The following is a 26,432-nucleotide window of genomic DNA, read 5'->3' as shown; positions in this document are numbered from 1 at the left end:
CAGGCAGTGATTTGTGAATGAAGCTGAAACAAAGCCCCATCTCCTGTCCCCAGACTCTGGGTCAAGCAGCTCATCTATCCCACAGATGTTCATTTCCCATGCTTTTCCTGCTGTCAGTCCCCACTTAATCAAGCCCAACCACCCCGCAGGGCTGAGCAGACCGCCCATATCCTCCTGGAAAACTTTCTTTGATAACCCAGTTACCCCCTTTTCCTAATTTCTATCTTGCATTACTGGTTCATACATATGTCAGGTTTTTTTCATGCCTACAAGATCACAGAAGACTTCAAGGGACAGGGGAAAGAGGACATGGACAGGAATCAAGGGTTGAGCTCTGTTAGGCCAGAGAGAGAAGGGAAGACATCCCCAGATGAAGGCAGAAAGGGCAGAGATATGGGAATAGTAAGCAGTGCTCTTCTTGGTTTTGGGAGGAGGGGAGACAGGTGGGAAGCAGTGAGAAAATCATACTGGCTAGGTTGGAAAAGAGGAAGAGAGGGAAACCAACATTTCCTGGAAGCCAAGATTGTCAAAAACAGACCTGGCACAGAGCTAGGCATTTCGTGTATGTGCCAGGGTCCTAGGTATCTGCTTGGTCATACCTCACTGGTCTAAGGCTGCCTAGGCCTATAGGTTGGAGGAACTAGGGAATCTTCTGGACAAGCTGAGGGAACCAGGAAGGCCATGCCGGACCAAAGAGCAGAGCTTTGGGGTCACAAGTGAAGAACGAATGAGCGAAGGGTGATGTCTATGATGTGACGAGGTGGGAGGCAGGCAACAAGCAGCAAAAACTCAAAGTGCTTTCTCTAAGAAGTCCTGAGATCCTGTTCTGGGACTTTGCTCAGAGTATGATAACCAGAGGAGAGGGATGCTCTCTGCCTTCATGCAGAGACACCTCACACCTTTGGCATTGATGGCGATGCTCACAAAGGCTTGGCTTGGAAAGAGTGTTCTGACACTGGATATCCAGGGGGCATTCAGGGAGCCAGCTCCTTGCTCAGCAGAGTGGAAAAGTTCACAAGGCCATGGGACATGCCTCTGTGGTCTCCCCCAAGATCTCTGGATCTTTCCAATATCTCTAGGAGCAAGTGCTTGTAAGGACTAGTGAAACTGAGTACTTACAACTTAGGAGGGGGCTTCTATTCCCACAGGCCATCAAAATCTGGGAAACGTGGGGTGTTCATTATTCACAACCACGCGGGGTAGAGAAATATTACTTCCCTTTTTCAGATGATGAAGAGATTATGTAACTTATCCTAGTAAATGAGTAGAGCTGGGATTTGAACCCTCACCCTTGAGCTGTCACGGGAGAGAATTTCCAGTGGCCCTTATCAGAAGCCAGGTCTGTCTTCATCTTCTCTGAGCCCAGGTACCCAGGCAGGGTCTTTGTAGGCCACAACCTGGCTAGCATGGGGTGACCTTGCAGGTGAACAGCCAAGCTGGCAAGTCCAGGAGCCACTTGCCCCTGAGTCGCTGCTCACCCGCCCCACCTTGCCACTCCCTGGCCTCTCTGGGCCTGGGGCTGTTGCTACCGAAGAGGATCCCTGACCCTCACCCTCAGGACTGGGTGATTCCAGGAGCTATAAGCCGCTAAGTGCTGTGGCCAGGGCTCCCCTCCCTAATCCCCGGTCTGTCCCTGTTTATCCGATGGCCTCAAGAGGGGTGTGGAGGGGGCTGATGAGCCAGTGGGCAGCTGCTGGGCTTCCTGGGCCAAGACGACAGCGCACTGCAGGGACAGGCCCCTGCCCGGGCTACAGAGGAGCCAGGAGTCATGAGGGTAGCAGTGGGCATGCTCTGGCTCCTGGCCCTCTGGGGGCACCCCCAAGCCCAGGGCTCCTGCCCGTCTCAATGCAGCTGCAGCCTCCACATCCTAGGTGATGGCAGCAAGGCCAGGTATGGCATCAGGTGTGGGGGATGGGTAGCCTCCTCCCCTCACCCCCCTCCCTGGGTCCCTGTAGCATCTCGGCTGGGTTGGGAGGCCTGGATGCAGGGTCCCCAGAACATGGCTGGGTGAGACCTCCATCTTTGGGCCCTTGAGACCCAGGTGTCCAAGGGGGCTGGTCTGTTCTGCATTGTCCTCCAGCCAGCAGGGCATGGGAAGTACCAAGTCCCTTTACACATGGGAGTGGGGGTGGGGCACCAGTGTGCCCACTCCAGGAAATCCTTCCTGAGTCCTCTTCCAGGATCCTGGTGGTGAGGAGCCCTCTGCAGGGCAGGGGGGTCTCCCCCTTACCTCTTTCTTTTCCTCTCCTTCCTTTCTGCTTCCCATTCCACCATCCTCCCTTTAGCTCCCAGCCCCTTTTCTCCCGGGCCTCTTCCATTCTCTTGCCCCGGCTCCTGGGGGTACACAGTCACATCCCAGGTATTTCATACCACCCCGCCCATAATGCGACCACCTGCCTTCTCCTGCTTTCTCCACTTTGGGCTCCTCTGGCCTAGCCCCTAGCAGCCTTGGCCTCAACCCATTTCTTTGGGCTTTCGGAATCCTCATTCCATACAGGCAAGCCCCCTTCCATTCTCAGCCTTTTCTTTCACTTCCCTAAGCCCCACCTGAGCCCTGAGAATACCTCCATCCTCGCCTCCTCCACTTCCATGGGACGCTCCAAAGCCCCCATGATCTGTGAACCCTCGCTCTCCTACCATGGGCCACTCTCCTTTTTCTCTCTGGCAGTCTTTACACCGTCTTTTCTCTGATATAGTCAACTTACCCACTAATGACCATTGCATTTCCAAACGTGCTCAAGGATTTTAGCTCCCGGTACAGGGTCTTTCCTAACATCTTTTCAACATCCTGGAACGGTATTCTCCTTTTCTCCCTTGCTTTAGGTGGCTGCTGGGAGCCGCTGAGGTTTCTGATCAGAGCAGCAGGTTATCAGTGTGACCCTTACAATGATCCTGGCAATGCATGTTGGGTTGATGGGGTGTGACGGGATGGAGCGAATGGAGAGGCATTCCCATGAAAGGGTATCCGTGTGGTCTGAAGAACAAGAAAAGCTCCATTCTTGACCCAAGTCTCTGATGTTCCAACCCACATGGATCATTAGATATAAGGATCCTCTCCCCAAGGAAAGCCAGAGCAGAGCCCTGAGCAGGCCAGGAGATAGCCCACAGTGCAGAACAGTGTGACCAGGGTGATGAAGAGCCTCCCCTGCCCACCGAACCGCAAAGAAAGCACAGGGCTCAAAGCCACACAGCATCGGTGACAGACCTGGTCATAGAACCCAGGGCTTTAGGTCCATCTCCAGATCTCTTCTCATCTGATGATGATGTCATGGGGAGGGATGAGGGGAGGGCATCCCCAGATTAACATTAGGATTGAAAATAAAATTCCAAGGTCACTTTCCAGGGCCCTCAATGTCAGCCAGTGGCCATCCCTCCTCTGAAGCCGGAGCTCATCAGTTCTACCTAACTGTCCCATGACTGATATGCACGAGCCCACCTACCTATTTTGTCCTAGGAGGGCAATGATGCCATGAAAGGCTCTAGGGGCCCTGAGGTCCTCAGTGGCCACAGGAATGGATAGCGCAGTCAGACGGAGGTTCCCCTTGTGTCCCAGATGTCTTCTTCAGCTTTCCTCCAACCAGTGCCTGTCAGAGGGCTCAGTCCTTATACCTGAGCTGCCCATACTCCCTGCCCATCCTCCATGCTCCCACATCATGAACATGGTGTGTGCACTCTTGGTATTCTTGGCTACAGCACTCTCCTGGGGGGGCCCGGTCTGGGCACCTGGACAGAGGGTGTCACCATGTTCTTTAGGCCCAGTTTGCCCCATTAGATGTGCTACTGGCCTGTGCTGGCTTCTTAATGATTTCTTTGATTCTTCCTTTGATGACATGTTTTCATGTTTTCCTACCTTTCAAGACATGTTATCCCACCACCACCTTCCTCCCACCTACAACAAGACCTTCTTCCTTGCAGCATCCAAACCTCCATTATCATTGAAAATACCACAGCCTCCAGTGTTCTTTCTTCCTTAGCTGGATTATAGGCTATCTGGGGACAGGGACAGAGCATCAGTGAGTTGGCTATTCTTGCGAATCTCTACAGCACCCATCCCTCAGGAGGGGGACCATGTATAGCTCAGGAATGTGAGTGGGTGGGAGTCACTGTGCCTTTTGTGGATGCCACTGACCCAAAAAAGCCAACCAAGTCTAGCCAGTGGACTTTGAGCGTTCAAGCTGAGCTGATGGATGCTGGCGGAGGGTGCTACCCTGGGAAGGCCACAACGAACAATGCGTTGTGACATTATTACAGTAAGAGAACCAACTCGCCTAGCAAAGCAAACCATGACTCCTGTCCCCACCTCCTCCCCTGTGAGCCGAGAAGCCCTCCGGATGGAACAGGCTGGACAAGGGCTGAGTCCCTCAAGGAGTTTTATCTCCTTGAGAATCTTCCCCTCTTTACCTTATGTGACTGTGCTGCTCTCCAGGATAGCATACAACACAGCCTTGAATGGCAGGCTCTCGGAGGCCAAGCCCTGCTTCCTTTTCTCTTTCTAGTCTCTGCTTTAGTGTTAAATTTAATAGAACAAGGTTTAGGATGACCCTCTCTGGGCAGAGGGATCATTGCACGTAGCTTGCAGTGCTGGGATGGTGAACTTTGTGATAGCGTCAATAAATAGCGTGGCACCTCGGCAGGTGACAGATATGCAGAGTGGGTCCACAATGTGACCTCATTTGATCCCTGAAACCACCCTGAGGGGTGGAGTCTGTTATTGGAAACTGAAGAAATAGAAGTTATACAATGGACTCAAGGACACATAGCCCGAAGCAGATAGCCCAGATATGAATCCAACTGCTGAGCCCCAAAGTCCTAGCCCTTAGAGGCCTTCATCATCTTGTGGTCCCTGAGTCAGGGCAGTCCTGAAGGACCCGGTGTATGGCTTCCATTTCTAACGCCCACTGAGATAAATTTTATATATATATATATATATATATAATTTATATTTATGTATTTTTAATGAAGATAAGCCAAAGTGGTCACCAAAACTGAGATATAATTTAACAAAGGAACACTTTTAATACCTACGTGCCATGCTGCAGTGCACAAAATGATCTCAGGGTTTATGAATACTATTCATTCTTAGTGCAGGCAGGCGGTGTGAGCTGTACTGAGAGAGGGCAGTTTAAGCTTGGGGTCCTTCAGGCCAGTGACGCGACCAGGGGCCTTGTGCGAGGGTCTGAAAGCAAGAACCACCCCCTCATCCCCGCCCCGCGAAGGGAAATCAGGAGGCTGTTTGTTTCCAGGCCCACGTCCAGGGCCCACGGCAGCTCAGAGCCTGGGTTCGGGGGTTCGGGGGTCCGGTGTTCGGTGCAGACCAGAAGACACCTTGTGAAAGGAGGTCCGGGAGGGAGTGGGAGAGGGTGTCGGACCCCACAGGCTCGTCACTCAAATGTCCCCCATTTCTGTGACTAGGACGGTGGTGTGCAGCGACCCCGACATGACTCTGCCCCCCGCGTCGCTCCCTCCCGACACCTCCAGACTGCGCCTGGAGCGGACGGCCATTCGCAGGGTGCCCGGGGAGGTCTTCAAGCCGCTAGGCCGCCTTGAGCAGCTGTGGCTGCCCTACAACGCCCTCAGCGAGCTGAGCGCCCTGATGCTGCGGGGCCTGCGCCGGCTGCGCGAGCTGCGCCTGCCCGGGAACCGCCTGGCCGCCTTCCCCTGGGCGGCGCTCAAGGACGCCCCCCAGCTGCGGCTGCTGGACCTGCAAGCCAACCGGCTCGCCGCCGTGCCGCCCGAGGCCGCGCGCTTCCTGGGGAACCTCACCTTCCTCGACCTCTCCAACAACCAGCTGTTGAGGCTCCCGCAGGAGCTACTGGCCACCTGGGCTCACCCACAGACTGGGCCCGTCCTTCCCGGGCACCGCACCAGGCTGGTGCTAGGTAAGAGGCGGCATTCTTCTCTTGGAGCCACCTTGTGCGTGGGGCTTGGGGTGGGTGGGTGGGAGGTGGTGTCTTAGCCAAATTATTAAGCCTCTTTGAGTCTCCGTTCCTTACCTGAAAAACAGAAATCACGCCTGCCTGGTGGCTTCGAGGGAAGATTGGGTAAGAGGCACACACTGGCCTTTCCACTGGCCACTTTGGAGCTCAAGCTGCTGCCGGTGGAAAGCCCGGCGTTGCCTCTTACCAGCTGTGTGTCCCTGGGGAAACTGCTTAGCTTCTCTGTGCCTTGGTTCCCCTCTGTAATAATAATAATATAATATAATATAATATATATAATAAATATAATAATAATAATATATCTCTCAAAAGGTTGTGTTGCAGGTAAAAAGACAGTCCTTAGCATATGGTAGGTACATGTGGCAGGCACAGAAATGTCCCACCCAGCTCCCTGTCAAAGTAGGACTGGCTGCCCCACTTTTCCAGGGGCTGTCAACCGCAGCCTTCAGCTGTCAGCGCTGTCAGGGACAGCCTTCACAGCAGAATAGCCTTGACCAAGGCCATGCACCCTTTCTGGACACAGCCTCCATCCCAAGACCTGTTAGGTGGGAGTCTAAGGGCCCAGCCACTTGGCATAACTAAGATGGGCTATTTCAGCTCCCGAACCCTCAGGGTTCACCAGACCCCCATTCATCTCAGCTCCATGTCTCCCTCCTGCTCTCTTCCTTCCTCTCCTCCTTAATGAACATGCTGCGTGCTAATCTTCATCTCAGGGTCTGCTTCCCGGAAACCCAACCTCTGACAATCTTCAAGGCTCGTGACCACCCCCATCCCTTTGAGAATCTCCTTGGAGCACTAAGTATGCATCGATGGCAGGAAGGTGGTGCTAGCTCTTTGCTAACCGGTCAGTCCTTACAGGCCATCTAGCATTAGTGTGGCCCTGAAGCTTTCCTAATTTCTTGCCCTCTCATAGAACTTGACCCTTGCCGCATCCCAGGGTAGATAGCACAAGTACAAGGCCCTTTGTTTTATAAAACAAACACAACCTAGGGATTAGTAGTAAGCAGTGGTTTGGGCCCAAGGCTCATGTCAGATAGACTGGTTCTCTTTCCTCTGTCCTGTGAAGGGATGGGAACCTTGATGGCATTGTGGCAGAGGGTGGGTGGTAGGCAGTGGATGGGTAGTAGGAGAGACACCTCCTAGCAGGATGTGCCTGGGGCAGGCCTTGGCTCCTATGGGGTTCAGCACCAGGGGCTAGGGAAAGCTTAGAATGGCTTGGGGCAGCTTCTGCCCTAAGGCCCAGGAGAGTCTCAGGAGGAGGGAATATTTAGAAGCCCTACTGACTAGAAGCAGGGCTGGGAACAGCAAGCCCCATTCCAGCTCCGCCCGCCGTGCAGACTCTCTCACCTGATAAAGAATAATGTATAGGAGAGTACTTACGTGGAAAAAAAATTGTTTATTTGAAAATAAAATTTAACTAAGTGCCCTTTAAATGATATATTCATATATATATATATATATATATATATATATATATATATAGCATATGTTTTACAGAAAAAGCTAAAGACTCTTTTGTTCCCTCTTCTGATTCTAATTCCTACTTCCCCTTCTAATAGGTAGCCACTGTTATATTTGCATGCTCCCTATCTTTTAGAATGCATTTACATGCATATATATATATGCACATATATATATATATATGCAATAGAAATTCTTTGTGTGTTTTATATAAACTTTCATACTGTACAGACCATATTGTATATATCAACCAGCACTAACTTTTTCACTCAACAGCATGTTTTGGAGATCTAGTTACTACATATGGATCCATTTCGTTTTTTGTAAACCGCATAATTTTCCATAGTAGACTTACACACAGTTAATTTAGCCATTCTCCCTTTAATGGACCTTTAGATTCTTTCCATTATTTTACTAACACCTATGATGACACAGAGAACATGCTTGACAATGCCTCCTTGGGCATGCAAATATTTCTCAAGGGTAGGAACTGAAAAGGGGAATCCTAGGTCATGGAGTGTGCACATTAGACATTTTGATATCAGTCTGATAGTCTCCAAGTGGCTGGGCCATTTCTCCCCCATGCCTACCAGTAATGCGTGAGACCACCCATGCAGATGTTCGCACTCTGAAAGTTTATTGCCCATGAATGTGGGGTCTTAGTTCTAGGTGCTGGGGATATAGCAGAAAAGAAGATAGATGAAAATCTCTTCCCTCATGAGGCTAATAATGAAAATGGTTGGAACATTTAACTTTTGCCAGCCTGAGGGGTAAACATTTCCCTGTCATTTAACTTTCCTGTTTGGATTAATTCTTTAGGGAACTCTCTTACAACAGGTGAAAGCCAACTATCTCACCACCACAGTGGGGCAGGGACAATTCTCGGGGTGCATTTAACCAGTGACACAGGGTAGCAGCTACCAGAGGGACGGGGTGTGGAGGGGTGGGGGAAGGAACTGGTATTCTCCCAGCAAGTGTTCAGAAGGACCTCAGAGTCGTGGATGTACAAGCAGATGCAGTCAAATGCTCTGCCCCTGAGCTATACCCCCTGTACAAGCGGATGAACGTAATCCGCCCACCCCCTGAAGTTTCCACTTCCAACCATATCAAATAAAAGTATGTAAATAAATCATATGCCATTGATTCTCAGACATACTCTCAAATTTAGTAACAATCTTTGGAAAATAAAAAGATACTGCATTAAATGCATTCATTTCATATTTTAGAAATGCAAACATATAAAAAGGAACTGTGACTTAGAAGTGAGGACCCATGATACCCTTCTATCTATAGAAGGTTCTTGGGCAGGCTGGATACAGAGATGAGCTTTCATCTCTGTAAAGAAGTTCAGTTTTAAAGTAAAGAAGTCTGCGGATATGACATAGGATTTGATTTCCTGGACTCTTCCCTCCTCCACTTTTGAGCTTGTACCAAAGGGGTCATGGCTCAGAACAGTCACCTTCATTGCTAGCGTGATGTGGAAAGTGCCATGTAAGCTGGGAGGACAGAGGTCAAGGGTGAGGGGTCATGAAAAAAACTTGGGGAAATTTTGAATTTGATAATTTTGAGAAATGGATTTTGGCACTTGGCAGGTGTTGCTGAAATACTCCCTGCCTGACCAGTAGCCTGAAAGGCTCAGTCCAAGGATGGCAGCAGGAATTGGCCAATTTTTTCAGCATGCTGCATGACTTACCCAAAAGCTTACTATGATTTACCTTTGTTTATGCTTGTAGCAGCTCTGAAAGAGAAGTACTGCTACCATTAAGATTAAGAACCAGCTTTAAGGTTCCACAGCTAGCGAGGCGAGGAGCTGGACCTGGAGGCCAGTTCTGCTGACTCTGAGCTCAGGACATGCCTTGTCCTCCCTGAGGGGGAAGAAGAGCTGGGTGTGGGGATCTGAATATCGAGGGCTCACCACTTGCCTCCCTTCTCACCCCTGCAGGGCTGCAGGACAACCCCTGGGCCTGCGACTGCCGCCTCTATGACCTGGCCCTTTTCCTGGAAGGCTGGGCCCCGCATCTGGCTTTCATAGAGGCCAGGCTGAAGTGCGCCAGCCCGCGCAGCCTGGCCGGAGTGGCCTTCAGCCAGCTGGAACTGAGGAAGTGCCAGAGTCCGGGGCTCCGTCCAGGGGCGACCAGCGTCAGGTCCCCACTGGGCAGTGCGGTATTGCTACGTTGTGGGGCCACCGGCGTCCCTGCGCCAGAGATGAGCTGGAGGAGAGCCAACGGGCACCCACTCAAAGGCACAGGTGTGTGAGCTACAGAGACTGTGCAGGCTCAGTCGGGGGAGGTCGGGGGACAGTGGCTCTCAACCTGTCCTACGTGTTCCAGGAGCCATTCCATCCAGGGCCCTGGAATCTGGGCCCCCCTGGGAAGAACAAGACTCTGCCATTTAGGTGGAAGATACTCTCAGTATATTTAATATTTAGAGTAAGTGTCCAGCTGTAATTGTTAAGCCAATATCATGAGGAGTAAATAATCACATGAGTTACCATCTCTTGAGCACCTCACATGTTAAGTGTGTTATGCACACATGTCACTGAATTTTAAGGAACAACCTGATTATCCTTCTTGTTTTGTACGTATGCAGACTCTGAGAGGCTGAGCACTTGGCTTACAGCGCATAGCCTGTGTTTTTTCTGCCCTTTAGACAGAGATGGTTCATCTCTGGCCTGGGGTGGTCGGATTTGCAGGAGTCATGGCCCACCTATGTGCAGAAAGGGGGTCGAGGAGCAATCATTTCTTAGCGCCTGACCAGAAAACCTTATGTCTCTGCCACTTTCTTTGGCGTCTCCTTCAATTAGGTTGGCAAATGTTTCTCTAAGACTGTGAGTTTGTAATCAGTTTACAAGCAAAACTGGATCAAGATCTCCATTATGTAAAACAGAGCTGGAAATGCTGGTGTTGGGGTGGCAAGTGGGTCTGGACAGGGTCGCCAAGCACTTCCAGCTGGGCCTCTGTCTCATCTTTACCTGACCCACCTTACCCCCCGAAGCTCTGCATGCTGCCCCAAGAAGTCCGTTCTATAGGACTCCAGAGCCCTGGAGAATATTGCTTGAATACCACAGATTTTGGAAGGCAGATCATCTTTAGACTTGGCCTGAGCCAGGTCTCCCCACTCTGAACCCCAGTGATCTTGATCCCCTTGGCTTGTCTAAGGAAAGTTGAACAACTTCCAGAGTTTTCTCGGGATGACAAGGTCTGCTGTGTATACAAGAGTATGCATAGTCCGGGGACTATGAACTTGGCCCTGGCGAGAAGCTGGGGGCTGATGAGCCCATTCATTTCCCCCCTTGTGCTTCTTTCCCCACAGTGCACCAGGAAGTCTCCAGCGATGGCACAAGCTGGACGCTGCTAGGCCTGCCTGCTGTGTCCCTCCTCGACTCTGGAGACTACATCTGCCAGGCCAAGAACTTTCTGGGAGTCTCTGAGACTGTCATCTCCCTATCCATCACGGAGCCTCAGGCTTCCACAGAACGGAGTGGGAGCCCAGGGGCACTGTGGACAAGGACAGGTGAGGGGGCGGAAGCTGCTGCATACAACAAGATGGTGGCCAGGCATGTCCCTGACATCCCTGGACCTGCTGTTCCGGCCACTGGGTCCCCTGTGTCCAACACGAAGGGGGAGCTGACCCTCCAGCACTTCCAGGTGGGGACTCCAGGAGAGCGCTCGAATGGGCAGGCAGGACGCCAGGAGGCCCGAATGGTGAGGTCTCTCAAGGTGGTGGGAGACACTTACCAGAGCGTGACCTTGGTGTGGAAGGCGCCCCAAGCTGGGAACACAACCACCTTCAGTGTCCTGTATGCGGTCTTCGGGCAGCACAACATGTGGCGGGTGGCGGTGCCACCTGGGAAGACCAGCATCACCATCCGTGGGCTGACGCCCAAGACAAAGTACGTCGCGTGTGTCTGCGTGCGGGACCTGATGCCCCAGAAGGAGCAGTGCGTCATCTTCTCCACGGACGGGGTGGTGGATGCCGAGGCCACTCAGCGGCTCATCAACGTGGTGGTGATCAGTGTGGCCATTGTCATCGCCCTGCCCCTCACCCTGCTCGTGTGCTGCGGAGCTGTGCAGCGGCGCTGCCGCAAGTGTCGCACGGGGGGCTCTGCTGAGGCCACGGGGGCCTATGTCAACCTGGAGAGGCTGGGCCACAGCGAGGATGGCTCCGAGCTGTCCCAGCACAGCTTCAGTGAGGCCGACAGGCTCCTCTCCGCCAGGTCCAGCCTGGACTCTCAGGTCCTGGGCTCCAGGGGAGGCAGGCGGATCAATGAGTACTTTTGCTGAAGGGGGGGGCACTCCCCTCCAGATGCCCACACACCTGCTCCAGCCCATTCTCCCTCGGCCGCTCCCACCTGCCTACCCTGACACCTGGGTCCACACTCATCCACTCTTTCCCCACTCGGGTACCCAGTTCCTCAGACCTTTACCCACAGCGACAACCGGTAACACTTATTAAGCACTTCTGGTATGCCAGGAAGTGTTCTAAGTGCTTTATGTACATTAACTTAATCCATTCTCGTCACAGCCCTTTGCAGCAGGCGCTATGTGTTCCCCCCATTCTCCTGCAGAAGAAACCAGGGGATTAACCAACTTGCCTGTATCAGTCAGGTTTTTTTGTTTTTTTTGTTTTTTTTTTTCCTGTGTAACAAATAAAAGCAAAACCTCGGTGGTACATGGCAATAAGCGCTTATTTTCATGCCATGATAGGTCTGCGGGTTGACCCAGGTGGTTCTGCCCCATGAGTTCTCTTTGTGGCCTCGGATGGAAAGTCAGTGGCTGCCTGGGGCCGGCGGCTTTCCTGGAGGGGTGGGATGATATCAGAAACATGAGCAGAAATAGGTGACGTCTCCTGAGTTCTCAACTTTAGAACTGGCACGCTGCCCTTTCCACCCATATCCTACCCGCCAAAGCAAGTCCCAGGGCCAAAGCCAACTTTCAAAGAGCAGCCAAGGACAGTTCTCGCAGGGACCTGACGGTGGGGCAGGGAATGGCTTGCTGAGCAGTGATCTAATCTGCTGCATTGCCCACAAGGCTCACAGAGAGCAAATGACAGCTCCAGAATCTGGACCAGGAATTAGTTCCAGAGCAGACAGTCCTTACCACTCCCCTCACTGGCATCTTGACTACATTTATGCTAACTCACATGCTGGGGTCCAGCCTCGGCAGGTCCAGGTATCCCCGAAGGAGGAGTGGTGCTGGCAAGATGAAAGGGAGAGACACACAGTGAGTTCTGGTCAGTAGTCAGGCATCTCCATCTTTATTCTGATTATTGAGCTTCTTATATAGGCAGTTTAATTGGGGTAGGAGGTTACAAGCACTTATCAGATAACTTCCTCTTTGTTCACCCCATGTTATTTTATTTAAGCCATAATGGTACAGACTGGCACCAGGGATGGGGGACAGGGTCTTGCTTCTTGAGTAATCATGTCCCTCAGAAAGCCATGGGAGGTAGCACAAATAGGTGCTTTTTGGTAACTTATTCTTGGGTCTGCAGGAAAACAAGATATAGGTTGATGGAAAACAAGAAGCTATAGGGATGAACTAGATAATAAAGAACTGTAGGAAAACAAGAGATAGGTTCATGGAAAACGAGAAGCTTTCTGTAAAAACTAAGGATATAGGAGGGAAGTAGGAACAAGAAGGTGTTAGCTTTGCAGGAGGCAGAGTGTATTTTAATGGCTCAGTTTGTGAAAGCTTTGGACAAACATCAACTTAGGTAGAAAACCGTCTATTGCGGTCCACATTTAAAGTTCTCCATTGTCCTAGGTACAGAATAATTTATCTCCTTGGAGTTCCGGCCCATAAGCCTGAGAGATGTTTCTGGCAGATTAGCAAGGGGTCTTTATTTGAGAGAGATACAGGGATCAGAGGAAAAGGCAAGAGACTAACAGACCTTGCTTATCTGCAGGGCTATCCTGCCCTCTGCAGTCACCTGTGGGGTGATCCTGCCCCGCGAAGGCCTAGGCCAGCATTAGTTCAAACCTTAACCTAGTGGGGCAATGCCCTCGACCAGGCCTCCTGGCCCCCAACACTCACGGACACGCACACACACAGTCTCTTTATGCATTAACCACAATCGTTCAGTCCCACACATGCAGAGATGCATGTTATGTCCTCACTGTCTACACTTAGGGATTCTAACACTTTCGTCTCTGGGTGCCATTCATCCTAGATCATCATTTGATTTTCAGTAAATTCTAGAGGTTTAGATGATGTCGAAGAGACTCCTGCTCATTTACTCTCGGGCTGGAGGAATGTGAGTCTGAGGGAGCATTCGCGGTGGGTGGCACGGAGCATTCAACACACAGCTCACCTTGGTCCCCGTGCAGCGGCCTTTGTTATTTGACTTAATTTCCCTGGGTGCCTGAGGGTGTCTCAGGGCCTTCCCAGTTATTCAGGAAGCCATTTCAAAGTGGGATTCCTGTTCAGTTTGTTTTAAACTGGGGAACCTCCGAGAGGTTGTCTCTGCACACAAGTGAGGGTGAATGATCCCAGCAAAAGAGTCAATGTTGTGTCTTGTCTGCAGGATTGAGCTCTAACAAAGGGGGCATCCAGGGTGTTTGGTGCCAAGGCCTTTAGCTAACAACTGGGGAAATTTGGGGATAGCAAGAGGTTCAAGGAAATTATTTTGCTGATATCAACTAAGAGACTCCGTATTGTGTTGAACCATTGTCAAATATGAAACACTGTGATGTAGTGATTTCTTTCCTTTCTTAAAGACTTTATTTATTTATGAAAAATAGAGAAGAGGGAGGAGGAGAGAGAGAGTGAGCGGGGTGGGGGGCACTGGGGAGCAGAGGGAGAGGGACAAGCAGACTCCATGCTGAGTGCAGGACTTAATCCCAGGACCTTGGGATCATGACCTGAGCTGAAACCAAGAATCAGACACTCAACCAGCTGAGCCACCCAGGTGTTCCAGTGCAGTGATTTCTAAAGTTTCTGTACTCCCTCTTATATTTACAAAAGACCTTGCAACATATGACCTTACAACATATTTTCCTATTCTCTTTCATTTGATCTTTACATCAACCCATTATGGATGCTAAGCTACTTGATTTTACAGATGAAACAACAAGCGCAATGAGTTGAATAATTCATAGAGAGTAGCTATCAGTTTTTCTTGGAGGGTCTAAGCCTTTGATAACTTTCTTCCAGGCTGAGGGTCTTTATTCAGTGGTGATCTCTGCAATGCAATCTATAGCAAGTTCAGTATGGAAATGGGTTTTTTTTTTCAAGTCACCGAAAACCATAAGAACCATAAGACCACCAATATACATGCACATGGTATTTCTATATATGGGTATTTTCTGGCCATCATCTGGAGGATACATCTGAACATAACTTAAGGGCCATAGCCATTGGTAAGAGAAATTATTTGGTTGGAAGATGACAAGACCACTGTCTACATCATGGATCAACAAACATATTCTGTAAAGAAAATCACATAGTAAATAGTGTAGGCTCTGTCACTCCTGCTCAGCTCCTCTGATGGAATGTGAAAGCAGCCATAGACAATATATAGGTTATGGGCATGGATGTATTCCAATAAAATGTTATTCACTAAAACAGATGGCAGGCTGGATTTGGCTCTCAGGCTGTAGTTTTCCAACCTCTGATGTAAATTTATCAAGGTATTTCTGCTGTCAAGATCCAAGACTCAGTTCTGATTGTTAGATATATGAGATTGACAGGCTTTCCCCAAATTAGCACAAATATAAATGCAATAGATGAAAGCAGCCACCTATTGAAATAGTGAGGAAGTTTCCTCTAAATGATTGACAGAGCCAATCAAGATTGAGAAATTATTGGCCTAAAGACAAGTAAGATCCAATTAGTTTTATTAAATTTTGTTTGATGAATATTCAGGAATTGAAAGCAAGAATTTGTTAGTGTTTATCCAATATTATGTGGATGTGTGTGTGTAAGAGAGAGACAGAGACAGACAGAAAATTCAAACTTTTCAATGATTCATTAAGACCTATTTGGGTGGGTCTGGATGGAATGACCCCCAAGATGCTTTCAATTCCCCTTGTTGTTATATCTCTTGAGTTTAGGGACACCACTTAGTTATTTGAGGTGAATGACATAACCCAGCTTTAATTGTCCCAATCTCTTGCCTTAGTTGACAACACAGCTACACATCTGTGCCCATATGCCAAATAAGAAAATCAGAAGATGAGGGAGGTCAAGAGAGAAGGAGCAGTGCAGAAGTGGCCTGCGTAATTCCAGAGATGACATGCCAGTGGTTGTTCTTCTTAGGCTTTCAGCAAACCAGTGGAAGGTTAGGTTCAGCTGGATTCACTGGAAGAGGGTAGCCTGGCATGAACATAGAAGAAATTGTGGGGGATGGAGATATCTTTAATTCCTTATATTTGGAGGTGAGAAAATAATTCACTAGTGGGGTGTGATGCAGTGAATTAAATCAAATTTTCCCAAAAAGAAAGCTTGATAAAATCCTGACCAATCTGGTACAAACCTCTGGAGTGAGATCAGAGTGCCTCCCCCACTACCATTAGACCAAACTCGCTGGGCCCTTGGGACCTCTTCAACCTCAGTTGCTGTATATGGGTTGCTTTGGGAAGGGCATGAATTCATGCAAGCAATCTTTGCAGCTGAGCATGAACCCATTCCTTGAAGGGGTCTAGGCCACACATCTCCATGTCTAGCATAAGCTTTGCACCCACTGCACTGTCTTTGTTTTGATTTTTACCTTAAGAGGACATTAGAGATCTAGCCATATTGTAGAGCTAGACAAGAAACTCGAACAAATATATCTGGCTTTGATGGAAAGCCTGAAATGTAATCAGCTTAGTTGGTGACCCATTTCCCTCATCACTGGTTAACTACTAAGAGGATTTTCTTCCTTTAGGCCTTTTGTACAGTATAATGTATATCCTGAGTCTTAGGGGAGCTCATGGAATGTCAATATTTACCAGGAAGTACCTTGTAGTCTCTTATAGACAGCATATGGATGGGTCATCCTTTAAAAATTTTTTTTTTCTTTAAAAATTTTTTTTTTCTTTATTTAAGAGAGAGAACAAGGAGGGGGAGCAGCAGTTAGAGGAAGAGGGAGAAGCAATCTCACTGCTGAGAAGAGAGCCTGATGTGGGGCTTGATCCTAGGACCGTGGAATCAGCTGCTCTTCAAGAGTCTGTTGGTGTAGGAAGGGAATTAACATAATTACTGTATGTTAGGTACTTTAATTTACATAACCTCAAAGTTTCCTAGAAACACAGTAAAGTATTTATTAATTTCCTCACTTTGCAGGGTAGAAATTGAGACTCCTGGAGGTTAAGTGACCTTCCAAAGATCTCAAGGAAGCATCAACTAGAGAGAAGACTCCATGGCGTAGGGTCTAAAAAGCTTTGCCCACCAGTGGATTCCTTGCACCTAGAAAGTGTGTGAAGAGGGCCAATAAATAGTTGTTGAATAGTTAAGGAGTGGAAGAGCAAGTGCCCCAAATCACATATATCTCACCTTAAAATGTAAGTCTCATGCTTATCATGTGAAATACACAGCATTCAGGGAAAGTTGTGAGATCCAGGATAACAAACACACATTTCCTTAATCAGAAAATACAGTCTTGTGGTTTAACCTCTGCACTGTGATGCTTCTCTGACTCAGCTCATCTACGTGGCATAGACAACTGTCTTAATGCAGTATACGAATGAATCCATCACATGAGGTGTGGGGAGAAAACCAGGGATGGCAGTGGTTCCATCTTTGTTACCCACCATCTGCATTCACTTCTAGAGAGTGGTTGAAAATTTGAGTTTTCAGGAGCCAATTGTGATAGATGAAATATTAGATGGATTCTGGCCTGATAACCAGAACCACAGTGCCCAGGATAGTATTTCCTGCTTGTTTCCTAGATCATTTTGTAAGAAACTGGAGGAAGGCAGTATCGGTGCTGAATAGGACAGTTGGTTTAGAGTTTGCTTAGCAGACTGAAGAACCAGACAAAGGGTGAATCCTGTGATCTTAGTTAAGGGGCATAGCTTCCTCTTCATGGGTTCTTATTGAGCTTGGGATCTGGGCCATAACAGACCTATGAGCATCCAGGAGCTTTGCCACTGCTGTGCTGACCTACATCACCATGGATTACCAATAATAGGATCTGCCACTCAGAGCTTGGGCTATACTTATTCAAAACTTGCAAGGTGATTTCTTACAGAAGAATATGGCTTCAGTTTCCCATTATTTCCTGCTAGTTCTGGTCTTTCTGGATTCACATGCAGCTCAGCCGCCCTGTCTGCCAGGATGTACCTGCTCAGAGGACAGTTTCAGCAGGTGGGCTATGCTGACAAGATGCCAGGAGGTTGTAGGGGGTGGGCTATTTTTAGAGATGAAGTGGAGTGGGAACAGACCTATATTTGGCAGGAAATCAGCCAAATCTCTAGTTGGTGCTAAACTTTGGAGAACTGTGCACTTTTACCAAAATGGGTCTCTTTTATTTCAAGTGAATAACACCTATTTTTTAAAATTCATATGCCTAATGCTAGAATAAACCTGATATCACTTGCCTGATGTTCTTCTTTCTTAAAGATATATGTACTTATTTTAGAGAGAGACAGAGAGTGAGAGAATGTGCATGAGTTGGGGGAGGGGCAGAGGGAGAGAGAGAGAGCGGTAAAGTAGATTCCCCGCTGAGCTGGGAGCTCAATTCAGGGCTTGATCTCAGGACCCTAAGATCATGACCTGCATGTAACCAAGAGTCAGTCGCTTAACTGACTGAGCCACCCAGGAGACCCCTCCAATATTCACCTTAAAGCTTTTGGTTTCTTGTACAGGGCTCTGCAGTGCATATCTATCTCTTTAGGAAAGATCCCAAGGAACCATCCTGAACAGTTAAAGTTGTTGAGAATTGAAAATTCACCCTTATTTGAACTGCCTCGAGGGTCCTTCATCAACATGAGCACATTGGAATACCTTTGGCTTAATTTTAATAACATCTCTGTGGTACACCCGGGAGCCCTAGAGCACCTGTCAGAACTGAAAGAGCTGAGACTGGAGGGGAACAAACTCCGTTCAGTACCATGGACAGCATTCCAAGCCACACCTCTCCTGAGGGTCTTGGATCTCAAACACAACAGGATTGATGTGCTCCCTGAGCTAGCCCTTCAGTTCTTGATCAACCTGACCTACCTTGACCTATCCTCCAATAGGCTTACAGTTGTATCTAAGAGTGTCTTCTTGAACTGGCTAGTCTATCAGAAACACCCGCAGCCTGGCTGTGGAGCCAAGGTTCTCTCCAGCATGGTGCTAGCACTGCACAACAACCCCTGGGTATGTGACTGTCGCTTGAGGGGACTTGTTCAGTTTGTAAAGTCCATCAACATCCCGGTCATCCTGGCGAATTCCTACCTGATGTGCCAACGCCCTCTCTCCAAGGCAGGGCAACTTTTTCATGAAACTGAGCTCAGTGCTTGCATGAAGCCACAGGTCTCAACCCCCAGTGCCAGTGTCACCATCCAGATGGGACAGAATGTGACCCTGAGATGCCAGGCACGGGCCAGCCCTTCACCAACCATTGTGTGGACTTACCCCCTGAGCATGTGGCGGGAATTCAATGGTAAGCCACAGACACCCTCTCGATGTATCTGGGGGAATAATGAGGTCTTACAGCAACCCAGTCCTCAGTAGGGATTTTCTATACTGGATCAATGACAAAGTAAGTGTGCTGGTAAGATTGGGGTGGACCTGAATTATACCCACCACAACAGAAATTTTCCAAGACAGTGTTCCACTACTGGCATTATTTCAAATGGTTGCATGCAGATCTCTATGGGATATATATATATATATATATATATATATATATATATATATATATAAAATATATATTTGACATATTGTATAAATATTATAAAATTATATATGAAGAAATATGTTCTTTGAGAGACTTCTAGATGCAAAAATACTGTGCTGTGTATTTTTAAATCATAGAATTTCTGACTAGGACTGATTCTAGAGATTATATATTAATTATTTCCTAAAATTTCTGGAGTAGACTCATATGGGGGTATTTGTTAGAAATAAGATTTCCAGGCCCTGCCCTGGAGATTCAGATTCCTTGTGTCTAGGGAAGGGTCTGAGGTTAATGTATATTGATTAGGGTTCCTCTTCTCCACTCCTCCTTTCCCAAGTAATTCTTATCATTGGGCAAGGTTGGGAATTCCTACATACTGGTTGAATTTTATACTTCCCACCACAGTGTTGTTCAGATCTTGTTAGTTTAAAGTTGTAATACTGGGACGCTGGGTGAGGAAATGACCCCCATGGGCCTCAACATTGGGATTCAAGCCTGCCTCTCATGTCCTGAAACTCTGTGCTCTCTTTTCATACCTCAGCTGCAATCACCTTTATTGCAACCCTACAGGGCTGTGACACAGCACAAGACCAAGGATGGCCTCCCTGGTGACATCTTAATGCTGTCTAGACAACAACTAGGAATATATAAGTAAAACTTGAGAAATACAGTCAGTTACCCATATATATTTGTTATGCATAGTGACAAACTGCTGGAAGATTTAAAAATACCTAACAAAATGAACTGTTGACTTTTTCCTATCATTTTAATCACATATTATTGGGTTAAGATTAAATACCAGTGAAGGAAAAATGTAGGATTTGTTTTTGTAGCATCTTGAAGAACAGTGAGATGCATGCACATGTCTTTTTTAGTGTTCTGTAGTCAGTTTCTTTGGTACCATGTTATATGTATCCTCTCAGTAATAACACAGCTCACAATGAGCACTTACTATCAAAGTTAGGGAATGAGTACTATTATCATCCCATTTTACCAATGAGGAAATTGAGACCAAAAGTATCTAAGCAACTGGTCCAAGACCATATACTTAGTAAGGAATAGAATCTAGGCATTTGGATCCAGACTCTAAGCCTCTCTATATCTGGGAAGTAGAAAGGCAATTCTTTTAAATATTTTTTTAAGATTTATTTATTTATTTTGGAAATAGAGAGAGCACAAGTGGAGGGGAGGGTCAGAGGGAGATGGAGAGATAAGGAGAAAAGCAGACTCCCTGATGAGCATGGAGCCCAACACAGGACTCCATCTCATGACCCTGAGATCATGGCTTGAGCTGAAACCAAGAGTTGGATGCTTAACTGACAGAGCCACTCAGGTGCCCCCAAAAGGCAATTTTTGAAGCTCACAATACCACATCGTTGTAAGAGATCTCCCCAAAACCATGCTGTTAGCTCAGCAACACTTCCGGTGGTTTGCTGGGAACAGCTAGTGAGGTTGGAAGTATGGTCTTTATAGACAGAAGAATGAGGTTCCTGATTAGTCACCGCCTCTGAACATGTCTCCCTATGGGCAAGTTGCTTATTCACTCCTATCCTCAGCTTCTTATGTGTGAAACTGGGGTACTTACCTTACAGGGGGGCTGAGAGGCAAATACACAGCACCAAACACTGCTTAATAAATGGTCACCTTCAGCTTAAAAAGAAATAACTGGCATTGCTGAACTGTCCAGCTTTTTGTCAGAGACATGTCTATTGAGCTGCTTTGCTCTCTCTCTCCCAGTGTTGACTTCATCTACTGCAGAAGACACTGCTCTGTCGGAACTGATCATACCTGCTGCCCATCTGGTAGACAGAGGCAATTACACCTGTGTGGCCTCCAACTTCCTGGGTAGGAGCACCCTTGTCATCTCCCTCTACGTCCAGCCCGCCCAGGCCCTGCCTCCCTCTTTCCCTTCACAGGACAATGCCTATGTTGACCTGCGGGTCGTCAGGCAGACGGTACATGGGATTTTGCTGGAGTGGTTGGCAGTGGCAGATGCCCCTGAGGAGAAATGGTTCACCCTCTACCTTACATCAGATGAAACGCTCAGGAAGGAAGTGGTGCACCTTGGCCCCGGAATCAACATGTACGCTGTGGAGGACCTCCTTCCTGGAACGAAATATGAGGCATGCCTCAGCCTGGAGGGCCAGCCCGCACACCGGGGCCGGTGTGTGGTCTTTGTGACGGGCAGAGACCACCACGAGCTGGAGGGCCGGGAGCGCCTGCTGCATGTCGCAGTGGTCCTGTGTGTGGTGCTGCTTGTGGTGCCCGTGGGTGCCTATGTCTGGGCAGCCCAGGCTCCCTGCAGCTGTGGGGAATGGACGCTGCCCTGCTGTCCTCAGCGCAGGAAGGCCCCCAGGTGCCCGCGTGCGGCGCCACAGCAGTGGGACTCCTCCTGCAGAGAACCCATAGCAGTCTGTGAGGATGGTCTGGGCCCCAGAGAGGCTGAAGGGCATGAGGAGAAAGACAGAGAGGAAGACTGGGGCTGAACAGCTCAGGCTGGGCATGGCAGTCATTGGGGGGGGGCATTGCGGCAGGGAATGTGGGGCAGTAGTCCCCAAACCCAACCTCTGTGGCAACTCAGTTTGCCTTGACCCATTTATTCAACTCTATTTATTGAGCACTTACTCTGTTCCAGGCACTGAACTTGACACAATGATCAGGAAGACACAATTCTTCATGGAAGGATGCTGGCCCAATTAATTATCTTACTATACATGATGGCTAGAAGTCAACACATATTACTCTTTCCATAGATATAGCCCTGTAACAATTACATAGGACATGCCGCATGTGCTATCCTGTTGGAGAAAGGTAGAATTCCACCCCTTTCTAGAGGTGAATGAGCAGAAGCCCAGCAAGTTACGGTGGCTTGTGCAACATCACCCATCTAACCAGCTGATGGGGGCAACGCTCGAGAGGAGCTCTCATTCCATTGTTTCCCCTAAATGTCTGCTCTGCCACATTCTTGTGTCTCCTTCAGAAAGTATTCTTCTTCCTCTTACTGCAAACTCCCAATGAGATCACATAAATTTGAGGGTCCAAAAAGCTACCCTATAGGGCAATGAGAATCCAATGGGTGATGTGACTCTCTGTTTGTGGGTGCCTGTGTTTCCATGAGCAGTCCTTGGGGCTCTGGAGAGCCTGGAGCCATTAGGATGGAGGAATAGGAGACTGGTTGCAACCCAGGGCTTATGCTCCAGGGATTGTTAGAAAGTAGAGTTGAGGGGCACCTGGGTGGCTCAGTGGGTTAGGGCCTCTGCCTTTGGCTCGAGTCATGATCTCGGGGTCCTGGGATTGAGCCCCATATCGGGCTCTCTGCTTAGTGGGGAGCCTGCTTCCCCCTCTCTCTGTCTGCCTCTCTGTCTACTTATAATCTCTGTCTGTCAAATAAATAAACAAAATCTTTAAAAGAAAGAAAGGAAGAAAGAAGAAAGAAAGAGAGAAAGAACGAAAGAAAGAAAGAAAGAAAGAAAGAAAAGAAAGAAAGTAGAGTTGAAAGGGCCATACCCAGAAGGAATAGAATCTATATAGAATCAAATGACCCTATAATCATTATTATTACTATCTACAAATGGGAGGGGGGCTACAGAACCCTGATGGCCAACCAGTCTTATGCGATTCTGAGCTTCAGGCTTATTTTTCTAGTCCCATGTCCCTAGCATCTCAGCTCTGAGGACAAGTGTCTATTACACGAATGAGGGTATAATCTCCACTCCCTTCCCCTATTAAATGTTTCAAGTTCTCCTATTAAACCCCTGAGAGGTCATTGTCTCCTCCTATCTGGGTGTACATGTAGTGTACCCATGAACCCCAGAGCACCTCATTGTCCCTCCAGGCATCCCTGCTGGTTGCTGATCTTTCTCAGGATTTAAACCCACATCTGCCTTTCTGCAGCTTCTCCTGGGCCACAGGAAAATTCCCTGCAAACTGTTGATTATCTCCCTGTGACATTCCAAGAAATATTTTCTCCCTCCTTCCCGCCTTCTACACCCATTCCTAGTCATCCTTCCAGGCCCATTTCGTGTATCATGGTCTCCTAGGCTTAAAAAAAAAAATATATATATATATATATATGTATATATATATATATATAGCTACAGAGACATGATCACACCTAAGAACATATATTTTAAAGTCATATATACATATGTATAGTTATATGTATATAAACAACATATACATGCATGTAATGCGGTAGAGAATTTGTTCATGAATAATTTCCCATGATACCTTTTGAAGAAACGTGATCAGAGCAAAGCAAGAGCTTGCACTTCTGGCCTCTGTGGCCTCTGTGTCTTTCCCTCCATAGAATCGGAGTCTGTCTATGGGTCATGCAGGGTACAGCAATTCTGAAGTGACCTGGGACTACCAGGAAGGCAAGAGTGGATGTTCTGGCCTCCACTTCCAGCAAAGAAAGCTTCGTGGTGGGCAGAAGGGACAGGATAGGGGGAAGGGCCATGGAGGACACGTGTAGCATAGCAGGGGCAGCATCCAGGTGCTTCTACGGACATGGAAATTCAGGGAGAGGATTCAAGGTCTGGAGAGGATTCCTAATTATTTCAAGACCCTTGAATTGCCCTTAAAAAAAAAAAATCTAGGGTAAGAGATGCACATTCTCCAGCTCGATTAGGCAATGTGATGACAGTAGGGTTAAGAACATAGGCTCTGGGTGCCTGGGTGGCTCAGTGGGCTAAGCCTCTGCCTTCGGCTCAGGTCATGATCTCAGGGTTCTGGGATTGATCCCCACATTGGGCTCTCTGCTCAGCAGGGAGCCTTCTTCCCCTCTCTCTCTCTGCCTCCCTCTCTGCCTACTGGTGATCTCTCTCTCTCTGTCAAATAAGTAAACAAAATCTTAGAAAGAAAAAAAGAAAGAAAGAAGGAAAGGAAGAAAGAAAGCAAGAAAGCAAGAAAGAAAGAAAGAAAGAAAACAAACATAGGCTCTGGGACCCAGGAACCCAGGAACTTGATTTCCTGGGCTTAAGTTCTAGCTTTGCTTCCTACTGACTTTGTGACTTTGGGCAAATTACTCTACTGTTCTGTGCCTCAACTTCCTCATTCAAAAAAATGAGAATAATAATACTCCCTGCTCCTAAGGTTTTCCTGATGATTAATGAGTTCTCACATGTAAAACTCTCAGAACAAAGCCTGGCACATAGTAAGTCCTCAATAAATGTCATCACAATAAACGTTATCACCATTAAGAGTATCTCAATCTGTTGAATGGATAAAGAAGATGTGATATATATATATATAGATATATCTATATCTATCTATATACACACACACACAATGGAGAACTATGCAGCCATAGTTGAATGGATAAAGAAGATGTGTATATATATATATAGATATATATATCATGTGATATATATATCTATATATATATATATATATATATACACACAATGGAGAACTATGCAGCCATCAAAAGAAATGAAATCTTGCCATTTGTGACGACGTGGATGGAACTAGAAGGTATTATGCTTAGTGAAATAAGTCAACTGGAGAAGGACAACTATCATATGATCTCCCTGATATGAGGAAGTGGAGATGCAACGTGGGGGGTTTGGGGGGTAGGAAAAGAATAAATGAAACAAGATGGGATTGGGAGGGAGACAAACCATAAGAAACTCTTAATCTCACAAAACAAACTGAGGGTTGCTGGGGGGAAGGAGTTAGGGAGAGGGTGGTGGGGTTATGGACATTGGGGAGGGTACGTGCTATGGTGAGTGCTGTGAAGTGTGTAAACCTGGCGATTCACAGACCTGTACCCCTGGGGCTAATCATACATTATACGTTTATTAAAAAATCAAAAAATTTTTTAAAAAAAGAGTATCTCAATCTGTGTTTTCCTTGACTGTGAGTCAGTATATAGATTAGGCCATTTGGAACATCAGGTCTTACTAAGACTACATGTTTGCGTATGTATAGATATATGTGTGATAATGTGGTAACTATGCCAATACCCTTCACATTCTGTTTAATTAATGTTTAATAGCTGCTGTGATTTCAGGGGCGCCTGCGTGGCTCAGTCACTTGATTTTGGCTCAGGTCGTGATCTCAGAGGCATGAGACCCAAACCTGCATCGGGTTCTGCGCTCAACAGGAAGTCTGCTTATCTCCTTCTCCCTCTGCTCTGCCCTTTCCCCTACCCCAGATAAATAAATAAATTTTATTTTTAAGAAAAGATGCTATAGTTTCAGATTCAGTTGTCATGCTTTTGGGAATCTTATCACTAGAGCTTAGACCTAGTGATTTTAAGATGAGTGCCTTTGGTTCAGGAGACATTTGTAAGCAGTGCTACTTGCTTTTGGAATGAAGCCTTTGCTGGCCCCATGCGTCTGCTACTGTCAACCTGAGGGAAGGATTTTGTCCTTTTTCTTTTTTCTTCCTTTCTTCTGGCTTGTTGGAGCCTGTAGACGTAATACCTGGAAGAGGGTCTGGCACAGTACACTCAGAACATGTGTTATTAAAAAAATGACTGAGTATGTTATTGATTAATAAACAAATGACTGAACCTCATTCAGTTCAAAACGTGCATTTGTGCAATTTCCTAATGTCATATCCCAACATCACCAGCCCGTTGCTGCAAAATAAAGTCACTTACTTTATGGATCAATTTATGGTGGGTTTACACCACCACCGCTTCATCCTGCAAACTACACCAAACCTTACAACACCATCCCCCACCGCACCCACGTTATTTCTAAGGGACCCTCCCTGTGTCCACATGGACTGTGGCAGCCTCAGTCCTCACAGGGCATCCTCCCCATTCTCCTGTCCTTCCCCCTGTGGCCAGGGCCCTCCAGGACTGTCAGAGAGCATCACTGCCTGCCAACAGATGACAACACCCATGCTAGATGGGCTGAACCTGGCTTCTCCCGAAGCCACCAGTCCTCAGAGCAGCAGTGTTGCAGAAGACCTCAGAGAAGCAGGAGGCTCCAGTTGTGCCCAGGTTTTGCCACGTTTTGCTTGTTGGCCTCTGAGGGCAGCTGCTCCGTACCAAGTCCCACAGGTTTTCTTAGGGACAGTCTCCTCAGTTCTTTTTTTTTTTTTTTCTTTTTAAAGATTTTATTTATTTATTTGACAGACAGAGATCACAAGCAGGCAGAGAGGCAGGCAGAAAGAGAGAGAAAGGGAAGCAGGCTCCCTGCTGAGCGGAGAGCCCGATGCGGGGCTCTATCCCGGGACCCTGGGATCATGACCTGAGCTGAAGGCAGAGGCTTT

General features: G+C 47.8%; 2 protein-coding genes across 2 annotated transcripts; both read left to right on the top strand.

Moving 5' to 3' along the window:
- The first annotated feature begins 1,753 nt into the window (after nt 1-1,753).
- On the top strand, nt 1,754-12,015 carry LRIT1 (leucine rich repeat, Ig-like and transmembrane domains 1). The gene is made up of 4 exons (XM_032313470.1): nt 1,754-1,890; nt 5,413-5,879; nt 9,340-9,645; nt 10,710-12,015. Exons 1-4 carry the CDS (start codon nt 1,769-1,771, stop codon nt 11,678-11,680), a joined length of 1,866 nt encoding a protein of 621 aa, XP_032169361.1. The 5' UTR covers nt 1,754-1,768; the 3' UTR covers nt 11,681-12,015.
- A 5,561-nt stretch (nt 12,016-17,576) lies between these two features.
- LRIT2 (leucine rich repeat, Ig-like and transmembrane domains 2) lies at nt 17,577-21,691 on the top strand. Its single transcript, XM_032312195.1, has 3 exons — nt 17,577-17,686; nt 18,187-18,968; nt 20,943-21,691. The coding sequence occupies exons 1-3, from the start codon at nt 17,577-17,579 to the stop codon at nt 21,689-21,691; spliced, it is 1,641 nt and encodes a 546-aa protein (XP_032168086.1).
- The last annotated feature ends 4,741 nt before the right edge of the window (nt 21,692-26,432 follow it).

Source organism: Mustela erminea, chromosome 14 (assembly GCF_009829155.1).
Source record: "Mustela erminea isolate mMusErm1 chromosome 14, mMusErm1.Pri, whole genome shotgun sequence".
In the NCBI taxonomy this organism is placed as follows: domain Eukaryota; kingdom Metazoa; phylum Chordata; class Mammalia; order Carnivora; family Mustelidae; genus Mustela; species Mustela erminea.
Note: the sequence above shows the minus strand (reverse complement) of the source record. Positions and strands in the feature narration are given on the sequence as shown.